This window comes from Rhinolophus hipposideros, assembly GCF_964194185.1.
Source record: "Rhinolophus hipposideros genome assembly, chromosome: 10".
Lineage (NCBI taxonomy): Eukaryota > Metazoa > Chordata > Mammalia > Chiroptera > Rhinolophidae > Rhinolophus > Rhinolophus hipposideros.
Window position 1 is genome coordinate 49,604,350 of NC_138056.1, and position 24,091 is coordinate 49,628,440.

General features: G+C 38.2%; 1 protein-coding gene across 16 annotated transcripts in view; it reads left to right on the top strand.

The window, feature by feature from the left end:
- The first annotated feature begins 490 nt into the window (after nucleotides 1-490).
- EMSY (EMSY transcriptional repressor, BRCA2 interacting) overlaps nucleotides 491-24,091 on the top strand; it is an 89,670-nt gene continuing 66,069 nt past the window's right edge. For 4 of the 16 annotated variants that reach the window (XM_081062546.1, XM_081062556.1, XM_081062547.1 and 1 more), the window contains exons 1-8: nucleotides 491-605; nucleotides 2,237-2,345; nucleotides 8,194-8,293; nucleotides 9,739-9,813; nucleotides 10,980-11,021; nucleotides 14,456-14,631; nucleotides 16,245-16,397; nucleotides 18,319-18,578. In XM_081062546.1, the coding sequence (XP_080918672.1) occupies nucleotides 2,276-2,345; nucleotides 8,194-8,293; nucleotides 9,739-9,813; nucleotides 10,980-11,021; nucleotides 14,456-14,631; nucleotides 16,245-16,397; nucleotides 18,319-18,578 (876 nt within the window). In that variant the 5' untranslated portion in view covers nucleotides 491-605; nucleotides 2,237-2,275. Of the gene's footprint in view, nucleotides 606-1,009; nucleotides 1,026-2,236; nucleotides 2,346-8,193; nucleotides 8,294-9,738; nucleotides 9,814-10,979; nucleotides 11,022-14,455; nucleotides 14,632-16,244; nucleotides 16,398-18,318; nucleotides 18,579-24,091 lie in introns of those variants that run through there. The other 12 variants (XM_081062557.1, XM_081062559.1, XM_081062550.1 and 9 more) reach the window with 8 other exon arrangements.

The window sequence follows — 24,091 nt, forward strand, 5'->3', positions numbered from 1 at the left end:
GAAACCGCGGATAACTGCTCCCATGACTCTGGGAAATCCGATCCGAATTCTCCACGTCACTTCAGGGACGAAGCTGCTTTCCTACCTTCCCTAATCTCGCCTTGCATAAAGGCCGCCGCAAAGCTTCGGATCCAGCTACCGACGCCATTTTGGCCACTACGTAGGACGCCACACGTAACAGAGAGCGCAGCCGATTGGCTGGGAGACGGCAGCTGGAGGCGAGGCGCGCGAAGCCTGAGAGGAGGGTATGAGAAGCCAAGGAAACTACAATCCCAGTCTTCCTTGCGCGTACGACAGCCGACCTAGAGTGAAAGAAGAGAGTTTGGGTTCCGACCACAACTCCCAGCACCCCACGCGATGTCTCCCGTTTCCTTTCAAAACGCGGAGGAAAAGAGGCACAAGGAGAATGGAGGCCTTCTGCTGTCCGATCTCCGAAAGGCGGGAAAGGCGAACTACATCTCCCGACTGGCAGCGCGCAGCTGCGCCTGCGCCCTGATACCTGTCGCCATCTTGCCCCTTCTGAGGCACCGCAAACAAACCCAATTCCTGGTGTCCCCTAGTCTTGGCGGAGGAGCCTTTTAGATGAGCCACGAAAGGCCGGGCAGGTGGGTGACTCTCAGACAGGGTCCTGGGAAGAGCTGGCAGGTTAACCAGGCTGGAGGAGCGCCGGGCCGAGCATTCGGAGCCCGGCTTGGGGCGCCCAGCCCCATCCTCCGTTGTCTCCTAACGGGATCGTTGGGCTCCCGAGGTGTGCTGAGGGGGACTCTGGCAGGCCCCGTGGTGGGCTCTCGGGGTCCAGTTGCGGGAGCCTCCGGGGAGCCGCAGTCACCTGCCTGGCTGTCCGCGCGCCTACCCGCTCCCCGTGGTCCTGTCGGCAGAGGAGGGAGTGAGGCGCTGCCGCTGCCCGGGGCCCCTGACTCCAGTTACTGGTCGCGCAGGGCTCGGGTCGTGGGCTTGCCACGGGGGCTGGCGCGGGGCGGCCGCGGGGAGGACGGTGGGCCGCCTGCTGCTGCGGTGCTGCGAGGGTGCGTGCTGGGGAAGGGGCGGGGCGGGCTCGCCTTCTTGACACCTGAGCGGGCCGAGGGTCCGACGGGAGCCCGGCTCCCGGATCGGGCTGCGGCCCCTGCCGCCCGGGTTGTCCCGGGCGCGGTGGCCCCGCGGTGGGGTCCGCTGGCGGGGACGCTTCGGGATGCTGCGACGCCGGCCGCCTCCGGGCTCCGGTCGGGAGGCGGGGCCTGGCGCGCGGAGGGAGCGGGTTCCTGGGGCTCTGCCGCTCGCCCGCCTCCCCGCCCCTTGTCTTTATGTCACCCTGCCGGCCGGGCGCGCGGGCCGTGCTCCTGGCTCGGGGCTGGCGCTCAGCTGGGGGGACTGTGGGAAGGGGGGGGTCCCCCCGGGCGTGCGGCTGGGGGCCCGCCGCCCCGGCGCCGGGGACGGGACGCCGCGGTCGTTACGGTCCTGCGCCTGGCTCTGCACCGGGGCGGTCGCGCGTCCCCTCGTCCGCTCACGCACCGCTTCCTTCATTCATTTCCCTCTCCCCAGCCTTTCACTTCGCAAATGTTTACAGCCGCTCTGCTGGGGGCTAAGCGGGCACCGTGCGAGCGCCCGCGGCTTTTGTCTTTTTAGTCTCTGCGTCGGGGAATGCCCGTTGCCGAGTTCCTGACATCCAGGCTTTGGGTCCGTGGTTGTGGCAAGACTCCAGGGCGTAGAGGCCTCTTAAATTGTTCAGACTCGAGCAAGTTCCCTTAAGTTCCATTAACCCACGCGTCGTGCTAGCAGCTCCCCGTATTGCGTCTCGTGTAACCCCCGAGTGACGAAGCAGACTCGCCCAAGATGCTGCAGGAGGTAGCGCCCGTCTGTTACACGCCGTGCCGGCGACTGGAAGAACTTCACACACACTGGTCTTTAGCCCTTAGGACAAGCTGGGTGGTAGCACCCGTGTTTTACAGACGTGCAAAACATATGCTCAGCTAGGCCAATGTCCCCAGGACCACTCGGTCGGTCAGGGGAAAGCTGGAAGGAGAATCTGGAGGTGGCTGTGCTTCCTCCACTGGCGTCGCCTGCAGTGGTAAGCTCCCAACTGGGTGTTGAGTCCTTCCCTGGTGAGAAGTCGGAAAGCGGGGTGAAATAGGGTGGTGAGATAGTCTTACTGGTTTGACTTCTCGGAGAGTGCATCTCCAGGTGAGTGGCCTTTCGAATGCACTTTGGTAATGCGACTTTTTGTTTTTCGTTTCGGTAGGGAAGACAAGCTCTTTGGGGCTACCAAAAAGAAGCAGCCATGCCTGTTGTGTGGCCAACCCTTTTGGATCTCAGCAGGGATGAATGCAAAAGAATTCTTCGAAAATTGGGTATGATTTTCATTTTTTACGGTTTGATGCCTCTCTGTGATACTTTTCTCTGTCTATTTGGACCACGGCTGTTTGCATTCATTAGAAATTCTTTAGAGGTATAGTTCCCACCTTACTCATTGTTATTTCCCCAGTGCCTGGCATAGTGCTTTGAATATAGTAGGTGCCTGAATTATAATAGTAATCATAGCAACTAAGAGTTCTTGAGGGATCTGGGCTATCCTGAGTTCTTTACATTCAATATTTCGTTTAATCGTCACTCGAACTGAAAAGGTAGGTATTTTTCTTCTTTTTGTCCCCATTTTATAGATGACAAAACTGAAGCTTAGAACCCAAGGTAATGCTGATAGTAAGGCATGGAGTCAGGATTTCAACCCAGGAAACATGATTCTTGTCTCACTTAAGCAAACTTTTAACCTTCATGAATGTATGTATGAATTACATATTGCTTTTGAATTCTATGTTAATGTAAGCTATGCTGATTTTCCCAAATTATATTTGACTATCAGTAATCAAACACCCTTTCCGCTTGTAATGAATTATTTTGTGTTTCTTTTCCTTTGGAACAGCCTTTCTTATTTAGCATTTAGGGAGAGAATTAAGGCCTTGATACTAAGGCGTCTGTTTTATGTAATGAACTAACTTCTCATGCACATAGAATGATATTGGTTATGGACCATCCTTGGGAAAATTGAGTTACTCAAATCATTTTCTGTATTCTGTGGTTCAGATGAGGCTCCTTGGTTGAGAAATGCTGCCTTAGACTGTAAGGTCCAAGAAGGATCTTGTCTTATTTATCACTGTAATCTCAGGTTAGCACATAGTAGGTGCTCAGTAAATGAAAAAATAGTTTGAAAAGAACATTAAATGTTTTGGCAGTGGATATGAATCATTGTATCTATGATTTTGAAGGGGAAAGTGTAGGCCTTGAATTCAAATAGACCTGGGTTCTTGGTTCTGTTACTAATGACCCACGTGATCAAGGACAAGTTATTCAGTCTCCCTAAATCTGTCATCACTTTTGTAAAGGAAGGATAACAATATCTGCCTCATAAGTTTGTTATGTGAATTAACTGTATATAAAAAGGGCCTATCACAGTGCCTGATATCTCAGTGTATAGTGTTTTAAAGCAGTTGCTTTCAGACATTTTTTTTTTTTCCCTGATGAATCTTCAAAGGAAATGTTTGTTGGGATTTCCTTTGTATAAATTTGATCATAGCTGCTCCAGTCCTGTTTGCTAATAACCTTTGCCGTTTTTATTTCCCATCAGGCTACAATGAGAATTTCTCTATTTTAAACTACTTCTTAGCATTGTATTTTACCACAACTAGAGAGATTTTTCTTTTTTTGTCAATTATTCCCGTATCTTTTTTTTCCCCTTTAACCTTCTATCCAAACTTTTAGTACGAATTTGGGGATGGTTTTCTACACACTTACATGCAATTGCTATAACGTGCTAGCTACCAACTATAAAGCTGGGCTTCTATTTATTTCACAGCTGAAATAATTAAGGAGGAACAGATCACAACTTCAGTAGATAAATTAAGGTTTCTGGGCTTTGGGGGCCTTGAAGCAAGAGATTATGTTAGTATAAAAATGGTAAACTTGAGGGCCAAATTTATCGTTAATTTTAGTCAGAGCTGTGTGGGTAATGGTGCTGGAGAGCTGCTGCTATACAAAAGAAAACAGCCTTCCTACAGGGTAATGTCATCTTCAGTGACCCTTCACTTTGGGAGGTGATCCTTGATAGTGATTTGCAGAAAGACTTCCTCCTCACCCATTGGCTCATTATCATAACAATGAAACCTTTGAATTGCCTTCAAACATTAGCTCTAGGTTCGATGTTTAGAGAAGGTACTATATTTAAGAATTAGCTTAAAATATTTTAAGAATTAGCTTTGTCCTTTTAAAAATAGTTATAAATCATTGTGTGATAAGATGCTAAACATTTAGATTTTACTTAACTGTAAAGAAACTGGAAGAGAGAATTTCTTTATGATATACTGAACATACCGGTGGTAGTTAAATGCTTCATTTTATCCTGCCTCTCTCCTACCGTATTTTTTTATGATTGGTCCTGAGCTATGACTCTGACGTGGGGCTTTATGGACTGTAGTATAATTGAATAGCTGATTTATTTAAATGGAATAGGTTGAGGGCTTTATTAAGAAGGGTTTGGTAAGTCTTTTGTTTTTTTGTGGTGTTTGTGATTATTTCAGTATACCTTATGTGTCATTAGAATTAACAGTAATAGAATGGCACCAAAATAATATCAGGAATTAATATTTGTCAGGATTTGAGGATACTCATCACAATGGAAATCAAATGTGAAGGAGGTTGGGAATCTATTAAAGGTTATTTACAATGAGTGAATTTTTGGAGAAGGGGAGGAAGTGCCTTGGATTGTGTAGCTATGGTAACTGTTCTGAGTCCCAGTTTTGTGTTGAGATTGCCACCTCTTTTGTGCATGACTTTTTAGTCAGACTTGAAGTGGGACTTGAAATGTCAAAAATCTTTGTTGCATTTTGTTAGTTAATTTCACTTTAGTTTTTTTTAAAATAGTGTCTTGATCACTGTAAATTCCAAAGGCTAAAAGTGATCTTTTTCTTTTTCCTCCACTCACTTCCTCTCTCTGACCTCTCCATTTCTTTTTATGATACTGACATTCTCCTAAATATCTTGCAACCTACAAAACCTCATTCCTTTCTTTCTGCCGTTCCTTCCACCTTCAGTAAATTACTGAGCCCTATCAAATACAAACTTTTTTAGGCTGGAATTAGAGGCTTTTCGTAGTCTGGTATTTTTATCCTATGCTATTCCCTTACATGCATCCTTGTTGGATTTGAATCCCCTTGAGGATAGGGGCTTCGTTTTGTTCATATAAATATTCTCCATGGTACCTCGTAGTAAGTGATGTTCAAGTAATATTTGGTTTGAATTAGTGACTGTCCAAGGACAGGCATATTGTTACTTCCTCTAGTGTAAACTCTCAGCATAGTTACTGACTGGTACTGGAAGTTTGATGTCTGTATGAAATACTGTCTGCTCTTGTAGTTTCTATTCCTTTTTGCACACTTGCCTTTTGTTTCCTTTCCTGCCTGGAGCAGAGTTCTCGTTTTGATTAAAGCTTATGCTTCCAGACTAGATGTGTTTTTCCTCTGTACCTTTACCGCTATATTGTACACTGTCTCATAATTGCCTGATGACTTGTTTCACTGTAGCTTTATTCTAGAGTTCACTCCTTGAGGGCAGGATTTAGCATACCGTTTAGTATCAACTTAGGATTCAGGTATGCTTGCCTTCATAACAGGACTCAATAGGACTAAAATACTTCATAAATGGGGCATAAACATTTAGAGTATAGTGATTTGTTAGTTGGTTATCTCCAGCGCTTTTTTGAACTCTATTTTGGGTCATGATAAGTAGCTCAGATATTATTTCCTGGAACTAAGTACCGTATTTTGCTGTGTATAATGCACACTTTTTTTGCCTAAATTTGTGAGGGGAAAATAAGGATGTGCATTATACATGGGTAGTACTAATTCTGTATCTATGTAAATGTTTTTAATTCTTTTATTTATGCGTATGAGTTAAAAGTGTAACTCTAGAAATCAATAACAATATCCGTATGCAAAATAGTACCCTGGAATATAATAATCGGTTTTCTTGAACTTACGACAAACTTGCAATGATGAAGAATTCTTGACCTTCTATGATGTGTCAATATTGTAAATTTGTTACCAATACATAAAATTTCTTGTACCTTGTATCTGTTCTTGTTTTGTAATTATTTGTTACATAACATTTCTTATACCATAATATATTTAAAAATAAGTGCTAAAATTCTTTTATAATACAAAAAACGAGTACCTAAATGTAAACAAATAAAAATATGAATTAAAAAAATTAAAATGAAAGATTTTATTTTTCCTGAAAGTTTGGGCCAAAAACGTGGGTGCGTATTATACACGAGAGCTCATTATACACGGCAAAATATGGTATTTCCTTCAGTACTAGGAGCAGCAGAGCTTTGTCCTTCCAGAGAGACCCCCGTGAAGCATGTACATATTATAGCATCCAGCACAGATTAGACATACAGGATGTTTACATCTGGGATAATTCAGTTGGACTAGACGTTTCTATTTAATATAGTCAGCTCACTTTTCTATATAAAGCTTTTTTTTTGGACAGAACTGTGAATAATATGAATGAGGCTACTAGTTTATTATTGATGTAGTACCTAGGGTGCAGGTATCCTTGACTTCATTATTTGGCTAACTGGACGGTCTGTTGTATGTCAGACATTGGCAAGTAGCAAATACTGGTAGCAATTTGAATCGAGTGAGAAGATAACTAGAGTCTGGACACTTATTTCCCATTTTTTTTTTTTTCACTCAGGTACACCTGTCTCACAGTGTTAATGGTTTAAAACAACAACTGTTTTATTATTTCTCATGATTCCATCTATGTTGCTGGTCTTGCCTGAGCTCTCTCATGTGTCTATTCAGCTGGTAGCTTAGTCGGTTGACTGGACTCAGCTGAGATGGCTGGGCCTCTGTTTCATGTGGCCTTTCATCCTGAGCTTTTTCACAGTTTGGTGATTTCAGGGTTTCAAGAGAGCAAGGCCCTGTGTACAAGTGCTTATCTGTTTATATCATGTATGCTGATGTTTCATGCGCCAAAGCAAGTCACGTGCCAAGCCCAGAGTCAGTGTAGAAGGGGACTACCATGTTTCCCCGAAAAATAAGACCTACCGGACAATCAGTTCTAATGCATCTTTTGGAGGAAAAATTAATATGAGACCCGGTCTTATTTTATTATAATATAAGACCGGGTCTTACATAACGGGTCTTATATAATATAAGACTGAGTCTTACTTTACTATAAGACCCGGTCTTATATTAATTTTTCCTCCAAAAGACGCATTAGAGCTGATGGTCCGGCTAGGTCTTATTTTCGGGGAAATGGTATATATACAAAGGTAGTACATAAGAAGTACACTGTGAATCAGGCATAGTTCATTGGGAGCCGTTGACGACTTTTTGGTTTTATATTTTAAACAGTACTAGGTATCACCAGTTTCATTTCATAATGGTTGTTGCTATGGAAAGACTGAAATGAAACTCTCTGGCATTAGGGTTCAGTATTTTAAGTCCTGGATGCTGTAAGAACAATGCATGTTCCCTAATCTGCCTTGGTCATTTTGATGGTGGTTTTTATAGATGCAGAGGATCTTAGATATGGAAGGTACCTTCAAAGTCTCTTCCAGAGAAACTGAGGCTCAGAGATGAGAAAGGACTTGCCCAAGCTCACACAACTAGTAAGTGGCAGTGCTAGAATCAGAATCTGGTCATTTCATTCTTGTTTCAGTGGTTTCTCAGTTGCACAGTATTTAGTACTCGCAACTACCTAGGAGGGAGGTGGAATATAGTTTGAATTCTTAAACTGGCCTAAGGAATTATGTCAAGGATTGGTTAGGGAAGGTACCTTTCAGTAATGCGAACAACTCCTTTTATCAGCCTTATTATATCACTTAAAGCCTGTTTCCAGTTGTTGGTAGCATTTGAGTTAAATGTTCTTCAGTGATAATATGTGAGACAAAATATTTATTGTTAGATTTTTCTACTATACATTTTACATATATGACTTCTTGAGGCAATAAACAGAAAATGATATAAAATTTTAAAAGACATATTTTAATCTGTTGTTAGATAAAATTTTTGAGAGGAATTTAAAAAAATATTTGTATAGTGATTTTTAGGTTTCTTGCCCTGAAGTTTCACTATATATAGCCACAGTATTAAAATATTGAAGGCCTTTCTTGATAAAATAATTTTCTTCTTCTAGAATTGGAGGCATATGCTGGAGTTATCAGTGCACTTCGGGCACAGGGGGATCTCACCAAGGAAAAGAAAGATCTTCTTGGAGAACTCTCAAAAGTTCTTAGGTAAATTATCATAAAAGTTTATGAGACATGACTCTAGACATTTCATTTTGAGAGGTTTAGATATACTTTTCACACTCAAGTTGAAGACAGCTATTCAATTTGTTGGTGCTTAAAGATCCCATCTGAGTTGTGTGCTTTGTTACAGAAAATTATGTATTTTACCATTTATTCTGTAATATAATCAGAAAGGGTTTAAGGCAGGTTATTTTAGGCTTGGGCCACCTGGGAAAGGGAGTTATTTTTGACATGGGTGAAAGAAGAAAGAGCTGGCAGCAACTAGATAGGAAGATCTAGAGTGGCCCAGTGACATTTTTTGGGGGAGAAGAAGGAGGTAATCGGAAGATGTAGAAATGGGTGGTTATTATATAGTCATTGCCTTAAGGATAGTTTATCCCTTCAGCTTCTCACTAGAGTGGCACTTGAATCCACTAAAAAATTATCGTGAAAGGGGTTCTGTGATACTTTGATTGATCCATTCTAACATCTTGAGCTTTCTCAGAAAATGTTGTAAGTAAAATTTCCTTTCTACATTTAAAATCATTTTGTTTTATTCTTTTTTAAGTATAAATAGGGAAGAAGGTTTTCTTATATTTGATTAACATTAATATAGGGATATTATTAAGACAAATCCTCAGTCTTATTGTCTTCATATTTAATGATTTATATTTTTTGTGTGTTGTTTATACTGCTTCATAAATTCTGCGTTCTAGCCCCTTAAATTTTATTTTAGTTCATGATTTAAATTTAGCTTAAGCAGCAGTAAAGATTACAATTTGACGTGTGGTATTTATTTTATTGAGTACTTATGGATGGAATGGGTGTAGCCTTTTTTTCAGTTAATATTAACTTTATATATATTTAATCAGGATCAACATAAGCACATTTTTACCATAGTGGTAACATGATACACTGTAGAAGACACACAGATGAAGTGTGAAGTAATAAAGTAATAATATCCTGGTGTTAAGTTTCATTGCATATAGCTATCTTGCCACTTTTATTTTTTTGTTATAATCTTTGAACATAAAATTATAAACTATTAAGCGTTAGAAAGGACTTTAGAAGACTTTCTCCTGAGTGCCAAAATCCTTTTCTCAGTAACGATTAGGGGTCATTCAGTGGGTTTTTGCATATTTAGATAACAGGAACCTTTGCTAATCTTGAACATGGTCTGACATTTCTGAGTTTTGGAGCTAATGACTTGTCTTCCTGTGATTTCTAATTTGCCGCTTATTCTCTCTGCAGTTACATAGGATCAGTATGAATCCTTTTCTATGACTAATTAAATCAAGCATTTGAAGATATATGTTAGGCCCCATCTATATCTTTTCACAAATCAATCCTGTCCTCCCTCCCCCTAGCAAAATGTTGACTTAAACATTAATAAAATATAGAAAAGAGCTGCCTGCTTGGCAGAGTTCTATAATGGCTATTTTTTTTCATAGCATCTCAACAGAACGCCACCGTGCTGAAGTTCGGAGAGCAGTAAACGATGAACGGTTAACAACAATTGCACATAAGTAAGCCATTAGTCATACCACCCCTGATTTTTATGACGTAGTATAACATAGTTTTGAAACAGTCTTCCTATTGTGTAGCCGATTCCTGAGTCTTTTATCTTAATAGTAATATCTCTGTACTCAGGGATCCTGACCATAATGGTGTTAATTGTTTATTCAGTTGGTTATGTTTTTGCCTTTGGTTAGGCAAGCTCTAAGTACTCAGGTCAAATCCCGTTACAATGTAATCTCTATATAACTAAAGGCCATCACAGTTTAGCAGATGAGATGATTCAATTACTTGAAGCAAAGTTCAATAACAACATAGTGTGCTCCCCAAATTTGATAGCTCCTTAGAGGTTCTTTGTAATGGTATTTGATGTGTATATTGCTTTATAAATAGGCATTATAAATTTTTTGATAACCAACTCTAGTATTTCATGTGTTTTGAGATTCACAAAAAGGATTATAAAATACATGTTCTGCTTTTAAGAAACATGAATACAGTATATCTTAATTTACTTTAAAAAGCCAACAAAATAAACTAATAAAGGAGTTTTATCAAATTGTTTTCAGATCATTATAACTATTTGACAGATGGGGTGGAGGGAGGTGGAGAGCTAAGGGCAGGGAACAAGCCAAGCATTATAGGATGTATGGAGACAGTGCCTCATGAAGAATAGAGGAACAGAAATTATCCTACAAATGTTAATGCAAGATGATAGGAACATTTCATAAGATATAGTATAATTCATTTGTTTATTTTTATGTTTTAATGTGAAATAAAATAAAGGAAAAAACTCAACATATTTTCATAATGTGATAAATAGTGCATTTAAAATAAATGACAGTATTTGTATTGACCCTGAAGATCCATTAGCTTTGTGTTCTGCTTCACTGTTCCTCATTTTACTTAACCTGTAAAATGGGGTACTACCTTTTTAAACTGCATAGTTTGAAAGTTTAGCTATTTGAATTTTGAGACTTTTTCAGTGGTAGGTACGTATGTATTGTAGAAATTTGGAAATTTTCCATTAGAGACATTAAGTATTTAGTTGTCAGACCAAAATGGTTGAAACATCCAAATATTGTGTTCCTTCTTTAATTTACTGTAAACTTTTAAATTGGGATGCTCTAAAAATAATAACATTTATTTAGTCTCCTTTTTCCTTTTTTCCCCTTTAAAGAATGAATTTATCCTTATATTTGGGTGAAAGACCAAGTTACAGGTATGCACATAGGTTATTATTATTTCAGGCTTTTTCTCGTATTTATTTCAAAATTGAAGCTCTCAATTATTCAGGGGCACATATTCCATTTACAGATTAACCGTGCCCCTTACTTTTCCTTCTTTCCCTTCCTCCCCCACCTAATACTGCCCACTCTGGTTGTTTTGCTGCTTGGAAGTACTTCTAGTCAGAGGGTGGGAAGGGAGAGGAGGTGAAAATTTTAATTAGTCATTGTACTACTTGTTAGTTGTCCTGGAAAAGGCTTGGTGGAAGAATTTTCAAGTATTTGCCAAAGTATTTTTAGATAATATGTGGGTTTCTTTAACCTGTTTGACCTCTCCCTTTCCCTCCTCTATTAGCATGGATAATTGAGAGTTGACTTTTATCTGCCTGTGATTCCTTTTTTCCCCCCTCTTTCTGATTTCTTTAATACATGAATTTAATTTTTTGGAAAGAGTTTAGTGTATAATTTTAAACTTCTTAGGTGTTTTCATACTCCTGTTTTAATATTTTATACTGTGATTTTAGTTTGACCAGATGTCACATTTACTTGTTGAGCCTAGGGATCAGTGAGTGGGAATGGCTTAGATGAAGAAGGCTTAGATCCCTCATTCTCTCCATCTCCTCTGCCCTCTTTCCCTCAGAGGTAGCAACAGAACTTAGTTTCAAAGAATATCTATAGGAGGGTTTCATAGTCAAGAGTCTGAAAAAAGCAACTCCAACCAAGGAGGAATGCGTCTGAACTGACTGCATTCCCTTTCTCCTCACACTTCCCTCCCCCACTCAAAACAGCAGCTTAGGCCAGAAGGAATGTGGTTGAAAGGTGAATAGAAAGCCAAGAAGATTGAGTACAAAGAAGGTAGAAACAAAAGGAGTAGGGTGTCTGGGATCAAAGCAAAACCTTGCTTGTGACTTCAAGCATAATGCGTGTTTATTATTCGGCACCAGACCATTTATTAAATTTGGTACTCTAATTCAGTTTTGAAACATGGCAGAATATTATAGTATTAAAGCCTGGAATGTCAAGGGGCTTCAGGGCTTTTAATTGGGCCACTCTTGCCAGCGTTGTCTCTAGAGGAAAGTGGCTATCTGGAATTACTGTTCTCTTAACCCCTTCTTCATCAGCCAAACAAACAGTAACTGGTTACTGTGTGAGTTTGTATGTGAGGATGAGGATTTCTTGCTAGTGCCCTGCACACCAAAGTTTGTGAGGGGCCAACCAAGGTAGTTTCATTGGTGTCATGTTAGAGTTCTTAGAAAAGGGGCTGGAACAAGGTTTCCCCCCTCCCTTGTCATGTTAGTATAACTCAGGTATGCCAGAGAAGCCCTGGAGTAAGATATTTATAAAAATCTGTTAAGAGTTTAGATGTTTTGTGTAACTAATGCGTATTTACATCTTCATTACTAAGCAAATAGGAATTTTTGATCTAATTCTAACATGATGTTTAATTTTTCAATCACTTAAAAAAAGTTTGAGCATGTTTGCGTGAGTAGAAATTTGGAAGATTTATAGATCTTTCTGAGAGTTGCAGTTGTGTCTTTTGCACTGCAAATTCTCTCTTTTCAATAGCATATATTCATGTGTTTCAAATTATTAATCTTTTATAATTTCTGCCACCATTTAAACAATGCACCAGGTAAGTGTAGGCATCATTTTATTTGTATGATAAACTCATGAAGCAAATTTACTAGTGATATTCTAATAAAATGATAGTAGAATAGGAGTAAGCCAAGAAAATGCTGAATAGCTTTTAGAATTTTTCCCTTTGACAATGAACTGTAGCTGTTTTCTGTCTCTTGTTTATACCATTCCGTTTCAAAACTAGCATCAACTTGGAGATTATGTGATAAAAAAAATCTGTGAGGGTTATTGGGGAACTCCTCTTTCTCTTGTTTTAGGTAGGACTCTGCTACCATGAGGGAATTGGCAGATTTCCCACAGTTACCCAATTGGATTCATCAACCCTTAGAAATTCCTTTCTGAACTGAATGTAGATCCTTCTCAAATTGTAAAGTAATTTATTTGTTCCTTTCAGTGACAGTTGGTAGTAGTTAAATAACAGTGCCCGATTAGTATAAATCAAAGGCGAAAGTCAGACATAAAACACGTTTGAAAAATTTTATGCTCTCTGTTTATAATGTGGCAAAAAATGTAGCATGTTTGCTTGTTGAAGGAGACATTTAGTAGCTGTATTACCTTAGGCAAATTATTTAAACCTCAGTGATTCAATTTCCCCATCTGTAAAATGAAGATAATGTTACCAATTTCATAGGAGCGTTGAGAGAATTACATGAATTAATACACGTAAAATGTTTAGAACAATGCCTGGCATACGGAAAATGATTAATTGATGTTAACTATCATCATTACCACCGTCCTCATCATCATTCTCATTACTCCACTATCCACTAACAAGGGCTTTTGTGTACTCTAAACATGAGGAATCGATGGACATGCAGAGTCCTAAACTTTAGGTTGAGTTGTGGAATCTTAGGTTTTGAAAACGGTACAGAAATATTTCTGATTTAATGAAGAGGTTGATCGATTCGATTCTTCGTGAATTTTAAACCTCAACCTTAATCATTAGTCAGGAGAAGTGACACAACTACCTTTTGTGGTGCTGCGTCAGGAGAAGTGACAGTTATTTTTTCATATTGCAATCTCTGTTTGGATTCTTGGGGTAAAATTTGCTCAAGAAGTTTAGAGTAGAGAAACTGGGAATAGTATCTGAGTAGGAATAGTGTTCAATAGCCTCAAATGCTTAGAGTGAAGAGTGGTATAAATAAATAAAATTAAAGTAGTGGCAGGCTTCCTCCAGTGTCCTCAGATCTAGTCTGTTTTTTTCCAGGAAGCATAATAATATAACACATCCCCAGTGACATGTGCGGTGATATATATCTTCTATCCCTCAAGTCTCCCTCGTTTACTGCCTCAGTTTCCCTTGTTTGAAAGCCTTAGAACCTCTGGCCATGCAGGCAGTTAGATAATTTTGCAAAGGTTCACTGAATTCCATCCTTAATTATTAATGAAAATCTGATTTTTAAAATTATTTGTGCTTTTTACCTTTCTAGTTTAATTACAAAATTAAGTTTTAAAAGTTAGTACAAATACTGGTTTTCATTAGCACTACTGGATTTAAATTAATGAAAATACTGTCAGTATTTATTTAGAAGACATAGGAAAATTTTTCATAGTTTCAGTTATATTCATTACCAGATCCATTCAGATTATAGAATAAAATACATAAGAACACAAGTGTGTGTGAAATTCCTTGAATTCTGATTATCATTCATAATTTTGATCTTGCTTAAAATAAACCTATTCACTCAGGGTACTTTTTACAATTTAAAAAGTTATATTTGTTTGAGAAAACATATTTGATTCATTTTTAGTGATTGAGAACCCTTGTAGCAGCATTTTCTTTTTTGTTCAGTATGTCTGGACCTAATAGCTCTTCAGAATGGTCCATTGAAGGCCGTCGATTGGTACCGCTGATGCCGCGGCTGGTTCCTCAAACTGCCTTCACTGTAACAGCTAACGCTGTTGCCAATGCAGCTATCCAGCACAATTCATCTCTTCCGGTGCCTGCAGAGACAGGAAGCAAGGAAGGTGAGTAGAAAAATGTTTGTATCTAGAGATGACTTCTCTCAGATTCTTCAATCATCTGTTTTTACCCAGCGTGTAAAAGTTGCAAAACACAGTGAGCCAGTCTTATTCTGAAACTAAAAACTGCAAAGTTTTTCATCTCAGCCAAAATGAAATCTCCCTTTTGTTCAAAGTGTGAATTATATGAATCACAAAATTGCAAAAAGCCTTCTTGGAATGAATTTTTGATATCAGTGTATTTTGTTAGGAGTGAATTCAAGGCCTTAATGGGTGACATGGAAGATAAATAAGATGATAGAAGGCATTTAGCTGCTGGGGAAAGATCCTGAACTTAGAATATCAAGCTCTGTTTTTGTCTCTGGAATCAATGGTATATGCTGCTTCTCTGTTCCAGTCAATGTGCTGAATCCATTAGGGATTACCTGACAGATGGAGAAGGCATTCTTACTGTTATTTATTCTAGTAATTGACAAATGCTTTAAAAATCTTTGAATTCTCTTGAGGTCACCAAAGAGTAATATTAAATTTGAGAGTGCATATTTGGATTGATTTTAGTAGCTTACTTTGGTGTCGTATAAAAATGACCCAGAAAATAATGTATTAAGTTGTCAGATTACTTTAGGGAATTGTCTTTTCTTAACTAGCAATGAGCTGTGGAGCAGAGTGAGATACACTTTTCATCATGCCAGGCTCTCTTAGGCTGAAAAAAGCTATATTCAGAAAGAGACAGTTATTAGTGAGCAAACTTGGCTTCCATTGAGTTTCTTTCATTCGTTTTATGAGCGGTATCTTTCTTTGCTTCCCACTTTACCTTTTCTCTCCACCAACTCTTTGGTAAAGTGGAGAAAAATATAAGATTTTCAACAGTGAAATCTATGTTTGAATCCTAGTTTGCCATTTCCTAGCTGTGGAACCTCAAGCAAGTTGTTTAGCTTCTGTGAACCTCAGGTTCCTCATCTTTAAAATGAGAGTGTGGTTTTGTGACAATTAGTGGTAACACTTGAAAATAATTTAGTTTTGTACATGGTACTCAGTAAATGGTGCCTATGAGCTGTTCTTGCTTGTTGTTGCTATTCAAGAAATTGAAATATGATGTTGTCATTACTTTAGTTGAGTTTTTGTTGTACTGCTTGGATGGCAGGTGACCCAACTGAGTTGGTTTATAATAAAGAAACCTTGCCTTGGTTCCCCTTTAGTAGCCAAGTTGGTTAGGGAAAAATTATCCATCACCCCATCATTGGTACCGCTATTATTAATAGTATTAAAAGGGAATACAAGTACTAAACGCCTGCCTGTTTAACTCCTGCTGTGAATAAACAATGATTTTCATTTTTCTCAGTCCAGTTTTAGACTTGATTTCTTTGTAACTGCGCTCTTCTCCATTGGCAGTGTCACCTGCAGATAGCTGTTAACGACTTGGGGAAAACCCAGTAAAGTGATGACTTTCAGGAAAGGTTATGAATGGCTTTTAACGTGTGGACCTAATACCTAGTACTGGCCTCGAACTTCTGATCACATGAAAATGTTAAAATTGGCCTACAGTAAAAAATAAGTTTTCTGTATGCGTGGACAGTTTTGGTGAAAGTTAACAGCAAACTTTTTTATCGTTCCTTCAGTAGTGGTTTGCTATTCCTACACAAGTACCACGTCAACCCCAACCTCTACCCCCGTTCCAAGTGGCAGCATAGCAACGGTTAAGTCTCCAAGACCTGCCAGTCCTGCCTCCAATGTAGTTGTCTTGCCAAGTGGAAGTACTGTTTATGTCAAAAGTAAGTGATCTTCTCAGTGTCATTAGGGCCATCTTGGCAAAATACTGCAGCGTAGGCTCTGATTAGGTCTGCCTTCCTGGGTTAAATCGTTAGTTTACTGGCCATTAGCAGTGGGTCATTTTTGAAGTTTCTAAAGAATTCCTTTCTTTACATGTGACTAGATATATATCGCTTTTTAATTAGTTCTGGGGGTTGAGAAATTTTTTTTTTTTGTTCTCTGGGGAGTCTACCTTGCACAGTGCTATCCTTCACGTATTTACTTGTTTTGATTGTCATGGAATAGAAATGTGAGCAAACACTAAAGGAATATACTCATGATTTATTTGGTGTTTGCTCCTATAATTGTGATCTTTGTAGTGTTTTTTAAAAATTACTTATGTAACATCTGTTAGATTCAGTGAAGCATTCCAGAGAGTCCATTTTTTATATGTCTAGTTGACTGTAATTTTTAGAAGTTTATTTGCAGTTTTTAACCCCTTGATTCTACTCTGTGAAACAGTTTGATAGCAAGTTCATTTTTTATTTTTCATGTCTATTATGTTAGTATTTTCTGATTTTGATATCAACTGGAGATCATTAATATTTGATTTTCATTTTTTCTCAATATAGTTATAAACTTGATTTCTTTGTAACTTTTAGAGGTGGAGTTTGCTGTTTTAGAGAGGAATGATTTTAGGTCATTGTCAACCTTGTTTAAATTAGAGTCTAAAAATTGAACATGTAGGGAGTTATATATATATATATATATATTTTTTTTTTTTTTTTTTTTTTTTTACCAGTTCCATGAGTCATGCCATATACTTTTTTTTTATGTCTTCTCTGTAGAGATTTTCTATGTATGTTGTGAGGTTTTTGTTTCTCACTCGATTTTTAAAGAAAGTCTACAAAAACAGTTGAGGCTTTAGTGCATAAAGAAAAAAACTAAGAATTTGGGACTGTTAATTAAATTTATATCTGATTTTTGTGGATTTAGCCAAAGTGGTTTTTTAAAATAACTGTAGAGATCTATTTTTTAATCATTTTTTGAAACCTTGAAAGTGAATCCCAAACATGAAGAAATCATTTCACATAACATGTTTGAACTAACAGGAAGTTTATTGCTTTATTCTCAGAAGTCACACAGGCAACATTAGTTTGGGATATAATTCATTCTGCTAGCTTTACATGTGCAAGGACTATATCAGGGAAGTAACCAATAAGTGTTACTCATTGCCCTCTCGGAGCCCCTTAATAATGAGGGATTAAGACTGACAGCCACATGGCCCTGGGGTAAGTGATACAGAAGAGACCGTACTTAGTGCTTGCAAGCTTAGAGGAGATGCGAATTCACTGAGGAGATGGCTTGCGGGATGATGATTGCAGGATCATTGATGGTAGCTGGTATTCATTCCCCAAAGAACAATAGTATGTAGACTTCATGTGCGTAGACTGTGGTAAGGTGGCTTGGGGCCTGGTGAGCACTTCAGTGTGCCTGGGTGGAACAGGGTGTTGCGTTTTTGGAAAGATACGGGACTTCGAATGATATAGTAATGATTTTGTGCCTCATCTTATAGGGAGATAAAAATTACTTACTAAAGAAGTTGAAGCAAGGCATTGGCATGATTAGATGTGAGATTTTATACTTGGTAGTAGTATGGAGAGGAAAAGAAGTGGAGAGATTAAAAGCATGGACCCCTTTTAGGAGCTTGCTCCTAAAATACAGGCAGGAGATAAGAAGGCCTGACGTCCGCCATAGAGTGAAAGGAGGGAAGGCGTTAAGAGACAGCTTCTCTGAGGGAGGGTTGATAGGACTTACTGTCTGATTGGGCCTAAGGCAAAGGGAGAGCTGAAGGATGACTTAATGGCACAAAGATTTTAAAATAAAGTAGAAAATACAGTGTCAGCTTGGTATAAATATAGCAATATTGTCATTGCCTTTCAGGTGTTAGCTGTTCAGATGAAGATGAAAAGCCCAGGAAACGAAGGCGAACGAACTCGTCCAGCTCGTCCCCTGTTGTCCTAAAGGAGGTTCCAAAGGCCGTGGTTCCGGTCTCCAAGACCATCACCGTGCCTGTGAGTGGCAGTCCCAAGATGAGCAATATAATGCAGAGCATTGCCAACTCCTTACCACCCCACATGTCTCCTGTGAAAATAACCTTCACCAAACCATCCACGCAGACGACAAACACGACAACACAGAAGGTATGTGCTGGAGGGAGTCTGCCTGCCAGTGGCGGCTTCCATCTCTTTCAGTCAGTATGGTGCAGATTTCACACACATGCACTGAGCGCGTACTATGTGCTTGGCATTTTGCTGGGAATGTTCACATCTCTTGCTTTAAGTGTGCACATAAAGCTTTGGAAGAGGTTTTAGTATTTCACTTTTTGTAGATGAGGCTCAGAGATGCCAAATGACTTGCCTTGCCTAATATGCCATAGCTGGCAGATCCCTTACTTCTAAGACCTTCGTTCTGTTTTATTGTGATGCCATTTGGACAAAAATTAGAATGTAAAAGATTTTTTTAACCTGTAATAGGAAATAAGGTAACTTTACCTTTAGGAACTCAGTTTTCACTTGGCCAGAGGAACAAAGTTGTCAGAGTTAGGTGTTTCATAGAAGAAGAAAGGATATGATTAAGTGAATAATTGTTGTCTTCTTTTTTTATTCTTTGTATGCTTTCATCGCTTTATTCCTAAACTGTTGTCTCAGTATGTTCGAATCATCAGCATGCTGTCAGTTTCATGTTATTAGAACCCTCGGACTTCCCACGCTAATCTGTCTGGTTGCCGGTGGCACCCTAGACTTGTTGCATTTCTGGGGTCTCCCTTCTGATCTTCCACATTCTGATTGTCCTCTTTCTTGGTTTGTTTACTCATTTCCTGGAGCATATCCTCTAGTAGGTTCTTGTATAGGTAGACGGAAAGTACATTTTTGAGACCTTGCATGGTGGATTGAAGATTTCCTTATTCTACCCTACCACTTTCTTGATGGTTTAGCTAGGGGAAGTATCCTAGGATGGAGGTCATTTTCCTTGAGAATTTTGAAGATATTACTCTATTGTCTATGGCTTTCAGTATTGCTTTTGAGAAGCCCAATGCCATTCTAATTTCAGATCCTTTTTCTTTCTGAAAACTCAGTAACTTTCAGAGTTGTGAAATTTCAAGGTAATTTTCCTTGGTATGGGTCCTTATTATCTATTGGATTGCATTCTCAGTGGCCTCTTTCATTCTAGACACTCATGTCCTTCAATTCTGGGAAATTTCTTAATTTCTTTGATTTTTCTCTGTTCTCTCTTTTTGGATCACCTAGTATTCAGGATGTTGAACTGCCTATATTGATCCTTTAATTTTTTTTTTTTAGTGCTTTCTCACTCCCATTTTCCATTTGTTTGCTTTTTCTTTCTACTGTAGTATAGGGGTTAAAAGCCTGGGTTTTGGAATAAGACTTCCTGAATTCGAATCCCAGTTTTTGCCACTTGTTAGCTATGTGACTGTGGGAAAACTAAGCTCTAGATCTAAGTTCTCTCATTTATAAAATAGGAAAAAAATATCTATTTTTTTATGGTTTTGGGGTGTAAATAAATGAGATAATAAATGTAAAAATGTTAGAATAGAGCTAGCACACTGTTAAATGCTTTATAACTATTATTATCCTTCAACTTTATCCTTTGCTACTTATATGAAATTTTTTCATTTTTCCTTTATACTTTAAATTTCTAGTAATTCATTTTTGTTCTCTGGAAGTTTCTTTTTAAAAAAAATAGCATTCTGCTCTTTCATAATATTTTCTCTTATCTATAATTCAGGATAATTTGTTTTTATTTTCTCTTATCGATAATTCAGGATAATTTGTTTTTATTTTCTTCTTTCAAGTTTTCTGTTTTAGCTGTAAGTTCCTTTTATGTTTGTTTTGATCTCTCATTTCAGAATTTCATTAAATGCTGGCTATGTATTTATATATGAAAGTGAGCACTAAAAAGCTGACAGGAAACTCTATGTGTAGGGTGGGGCATGTTGGCTGGTGACTTTCATTCTAGGTTGAACTAGCTGGGCTGTTTTGTTGAGAAGCACCCAATGACCCTTTCCCTCCACCAAGCTGTCACTCTCATTAGGGCTTTTTCATGGACTGGTCAGATTCCTCAGAGAAGAATCTTCCAATCTCCTACCTAGAGTAGTAATGTGAGTATTTTGAGAGTAAATGGAGGGAGAGGGCTGGATAATCTCACCAGTCAGTATCTAGACTTGACTTTACCTCTCTGTTTTCAGCACATCACCCAGCCCACTTACCCTGGTGTCATCAGATTCCCTCAGATTTACGTGTAGTCTTTAGGATGTGGGAGGATACCTGGGGATTGAAATGCTGCTTAAACAGAATTTCAATTAATTTTCTTCTCTCTAGTGCCACTTTTACCCCCACTTCAAAATTATTTAATTCTCTCGATTCCTGTGTCTTTCTGGGGTTCTCTGATGCAAGTGGTCTTGTTTTTGTTCTTTTTGCTGTCTTAGGTTTCCACTCTCTTGGGTATGTTTGATTGGTTACTACTTGTCTGTTTTCCAGTTTCCAAAACTTTATAGCTGTTGTTTTCTTTCCATTTTGTCCATACAAGTTTATGCGTCTCTTCCCTTTAAAAAAAATCCCTTCATACTGTTTTAGAGGGGCTTGGGGGAAGGTGTGGAGGTAAATTTTTGTGTTAAATGTGTGTCCTTCCCCACCTTTGAATCTTTAGATCCATGATAACTTTCATTTAATGAACCTCCTTGAGATTCCTGGATATTTGAAAAATATTTTAAAAAATATTTTCTTATTAATAAACTACAAGTGATAATGAGCTGATCTGTGGAATATAATTTTATTTTCAATCTTAGGATGAGGCATTATGGTGTAGTGTTAAAATCAAGCAAGAATTTTTATAGTTAAAGAGGACTGAGTTGGGAACGCAACTCTTCCAGTCTGAGATACATTAATCTTTCTAAATCTGTTTACCCATCCATGAGTTGAGAATAATGCCAATCTTATAAGGTTATTGTGAGGATTAAATGAAATTGGGTATTTTAAAGTGTAACATAACATATGTATTAAGAAAATGTTAGCTCCCATTCCTTGCAAGTATTTTATGAAAAGCAGTGTGTTATTTATTTGCACTATTGCAAATGAGCTGTTCCAAATAAGCGAATTAATCAATTAACTGAAACTTACCCCTTAATATATAGAAATTGACTAGTTTTGATGACTGCTTAAGTATTATACTGAACATAAGTTTTGCATTTGTGTTTGATGACTCCAAAGTAATTTTTGTGAATATCACTTTTCATATAATATTATAATATAGTTATTGCTTTCTGGGCTATCCCTCCCTATATTAGGTGGCATCAATCTGCTGTACTCTGTGAGTTTTTAAGTCAACATATTGTAACTTTTTTTACTGCCTTCTTTGCTGGATCTTATTTTATCAGTAATTCTTCCCTCTTCCCCACCTCATCTACTCTTTTAATTTGGTGCTTGAGAAACAGTGTAGCAAAGTTACAATTAAAAGAGCATCCATCTCCCATCCATGTCTTTCTATTCCTTCACTGTTTTATTTTTGTTATACTTACAACTAGGTGACATTATGTTACATATTTGTCTATGTCCTATTTCTCCCATAGAGTAAAAGTTGTTGAGGGTAGAGACTTTACCTTATTCATCTGTATTCCCTAGTGTTTTAGAACAATGTCCGGCCTGTAGCAGGTACTAATTAGTATTTGTCGAATGAGTAAATGAATGAATAGATCTGGTTCTAATACTGGCTCTAATACCATCTTTCTTGAGCCTAAATTTCCTTATAAAACAAAGTTAATAATAGTACTTATTTCCTAGAGTTATCAGGATAATTAAATGAGTTGATTCATGGAAGGTGCTTTGATTTAGTGCATATGATGAGTTCATAGTAAATGTCACCTAACATTATTAACTTTCCAATCTTCTTTGGTAGACCTTTATAAAAATACTTGGATTAGGTGGGGGTTCACCTAATGAGTGAAACTGGTGAACTTTTAAAAAAAATTTACAGACTTTACCACATCTTTATTTTTGTTTTTTTTCCCCTTCTGAATTGTCAATCGAGAATGAATAGTTGAGGTTGTCACACTTGTGATACTTATTAAGAGGGCATATCTCCAAAGTCATGTACGAGCCATTCCATAAGATTTCAGGCTCAGATCCTTAGATTTGTGCTACTGTGTTTAAGAAATAAACATTTAAAATAAATTCTATTAAAAATAAGACTCATTCATTCCACAAATATTTATTGAGTATCTGCTTATGTTCCAGATGCAAAACTGTACTCTTTTAATTCATGTGTACGCAGTGCTATTAGTTTTGTTATTTCTTGGACAAGCTGAGCGTGGATATGACTAATAGATACTCTTTGGGATTTTTATTTGATTTTTGTTTTCCTTTTGCTGGTTTGCTGGGTAGTTGGATTTTTTTGAAATCGCTGTAAGGCTGTTGACATTATTGCATTCACCTTGTATTTCTCACAAATCCTTCGTAAGTCAACTTAGGAATTATTTTAGGTAAACTGACTTTTACATTAAATATAATTATTTATGAATTTGTGGACTTGATTCAAATTTAAATAGGTCCTGTATTTTCAGGGTAGACACATTTACACCCGTGTTAATGTGGTGCCTTCATTTTAAGTGTAACATCGGTTATAGCACTTATATAAACAAAGCAACAGAATATGGCTTTATGCTTTCATGTGCTTGATTGATATTTTTCATTTTATCCTTAGGGTGCAAGTCCCAGCACTCTTAAGGAGTTTTTGTGAGTGCTAGAAGGTCAGTAATTTGAATTATGGCCTGAATAAACACTGTTTGGTTCACTTGGTTTCAAAATCCCTTTATTTAATAAGTAACTTTAATAAGTAACTTTAAAAAGCAAGTAAATTTTCTTCAAGGTGGATCTCTAAATTTGGATAACCCCTTTTCAGATCAGCAGTTAACTTGCAGACTGACATCTCAAAATATGTTTTATAATTTGTATCTATAACTAAAACATCCTCTTAAAGACACTAGATTTTGTTGTCTTAATGTTAGAAGCCTACTAATTTCTAGTTCTGAAATTGCAAATATTTGATACAAGTGTGCAGGCTTCCCCTTCCCTTGCCCATGACAGACATTGCTAATTAATTCGCATACTTCCTTGCCAAGCCTTGGCGAAGCCTCATCTGTGCCTTAAGAGTCCTCAGAAATGCTGTGCTCCAGGAAGCTGCTACCTAACTCGGACTTGGCAACTGTGTGGCCTAATTGCCCTCACTACTCCAATTGGTTTGGCTATGGTAGTAGTGATGAGTTCTTTGCGTTCTCAGGGGTATCTGAATTTTGGGAAAAGGTATCTAAAATTTTTTAATGAAACAAAAATGGAGTACATTAAACTATATACTTCCAGATCGATTTCATCTATAACATCTTTACTGCTATCCTTTTAACATTTATTAAGTAGTAATAATAAACAATTAATACTAATAAGTACCATTTGTTGACTGCCAAATATTGATCACCTGCTATGTGCCTCGCACTATGTTAGATGCTTCACATCATTATCTCGTTTAATCCTTATAATGATTTGCAAGATAGATATTGTTATCCCTATTTTATAGATGAAAGCTGGAGCCTAGAGATTTGAACATGTCCAGGGATCTGCCATTTGTCAGTAGCAGAGGCAGGATTAAG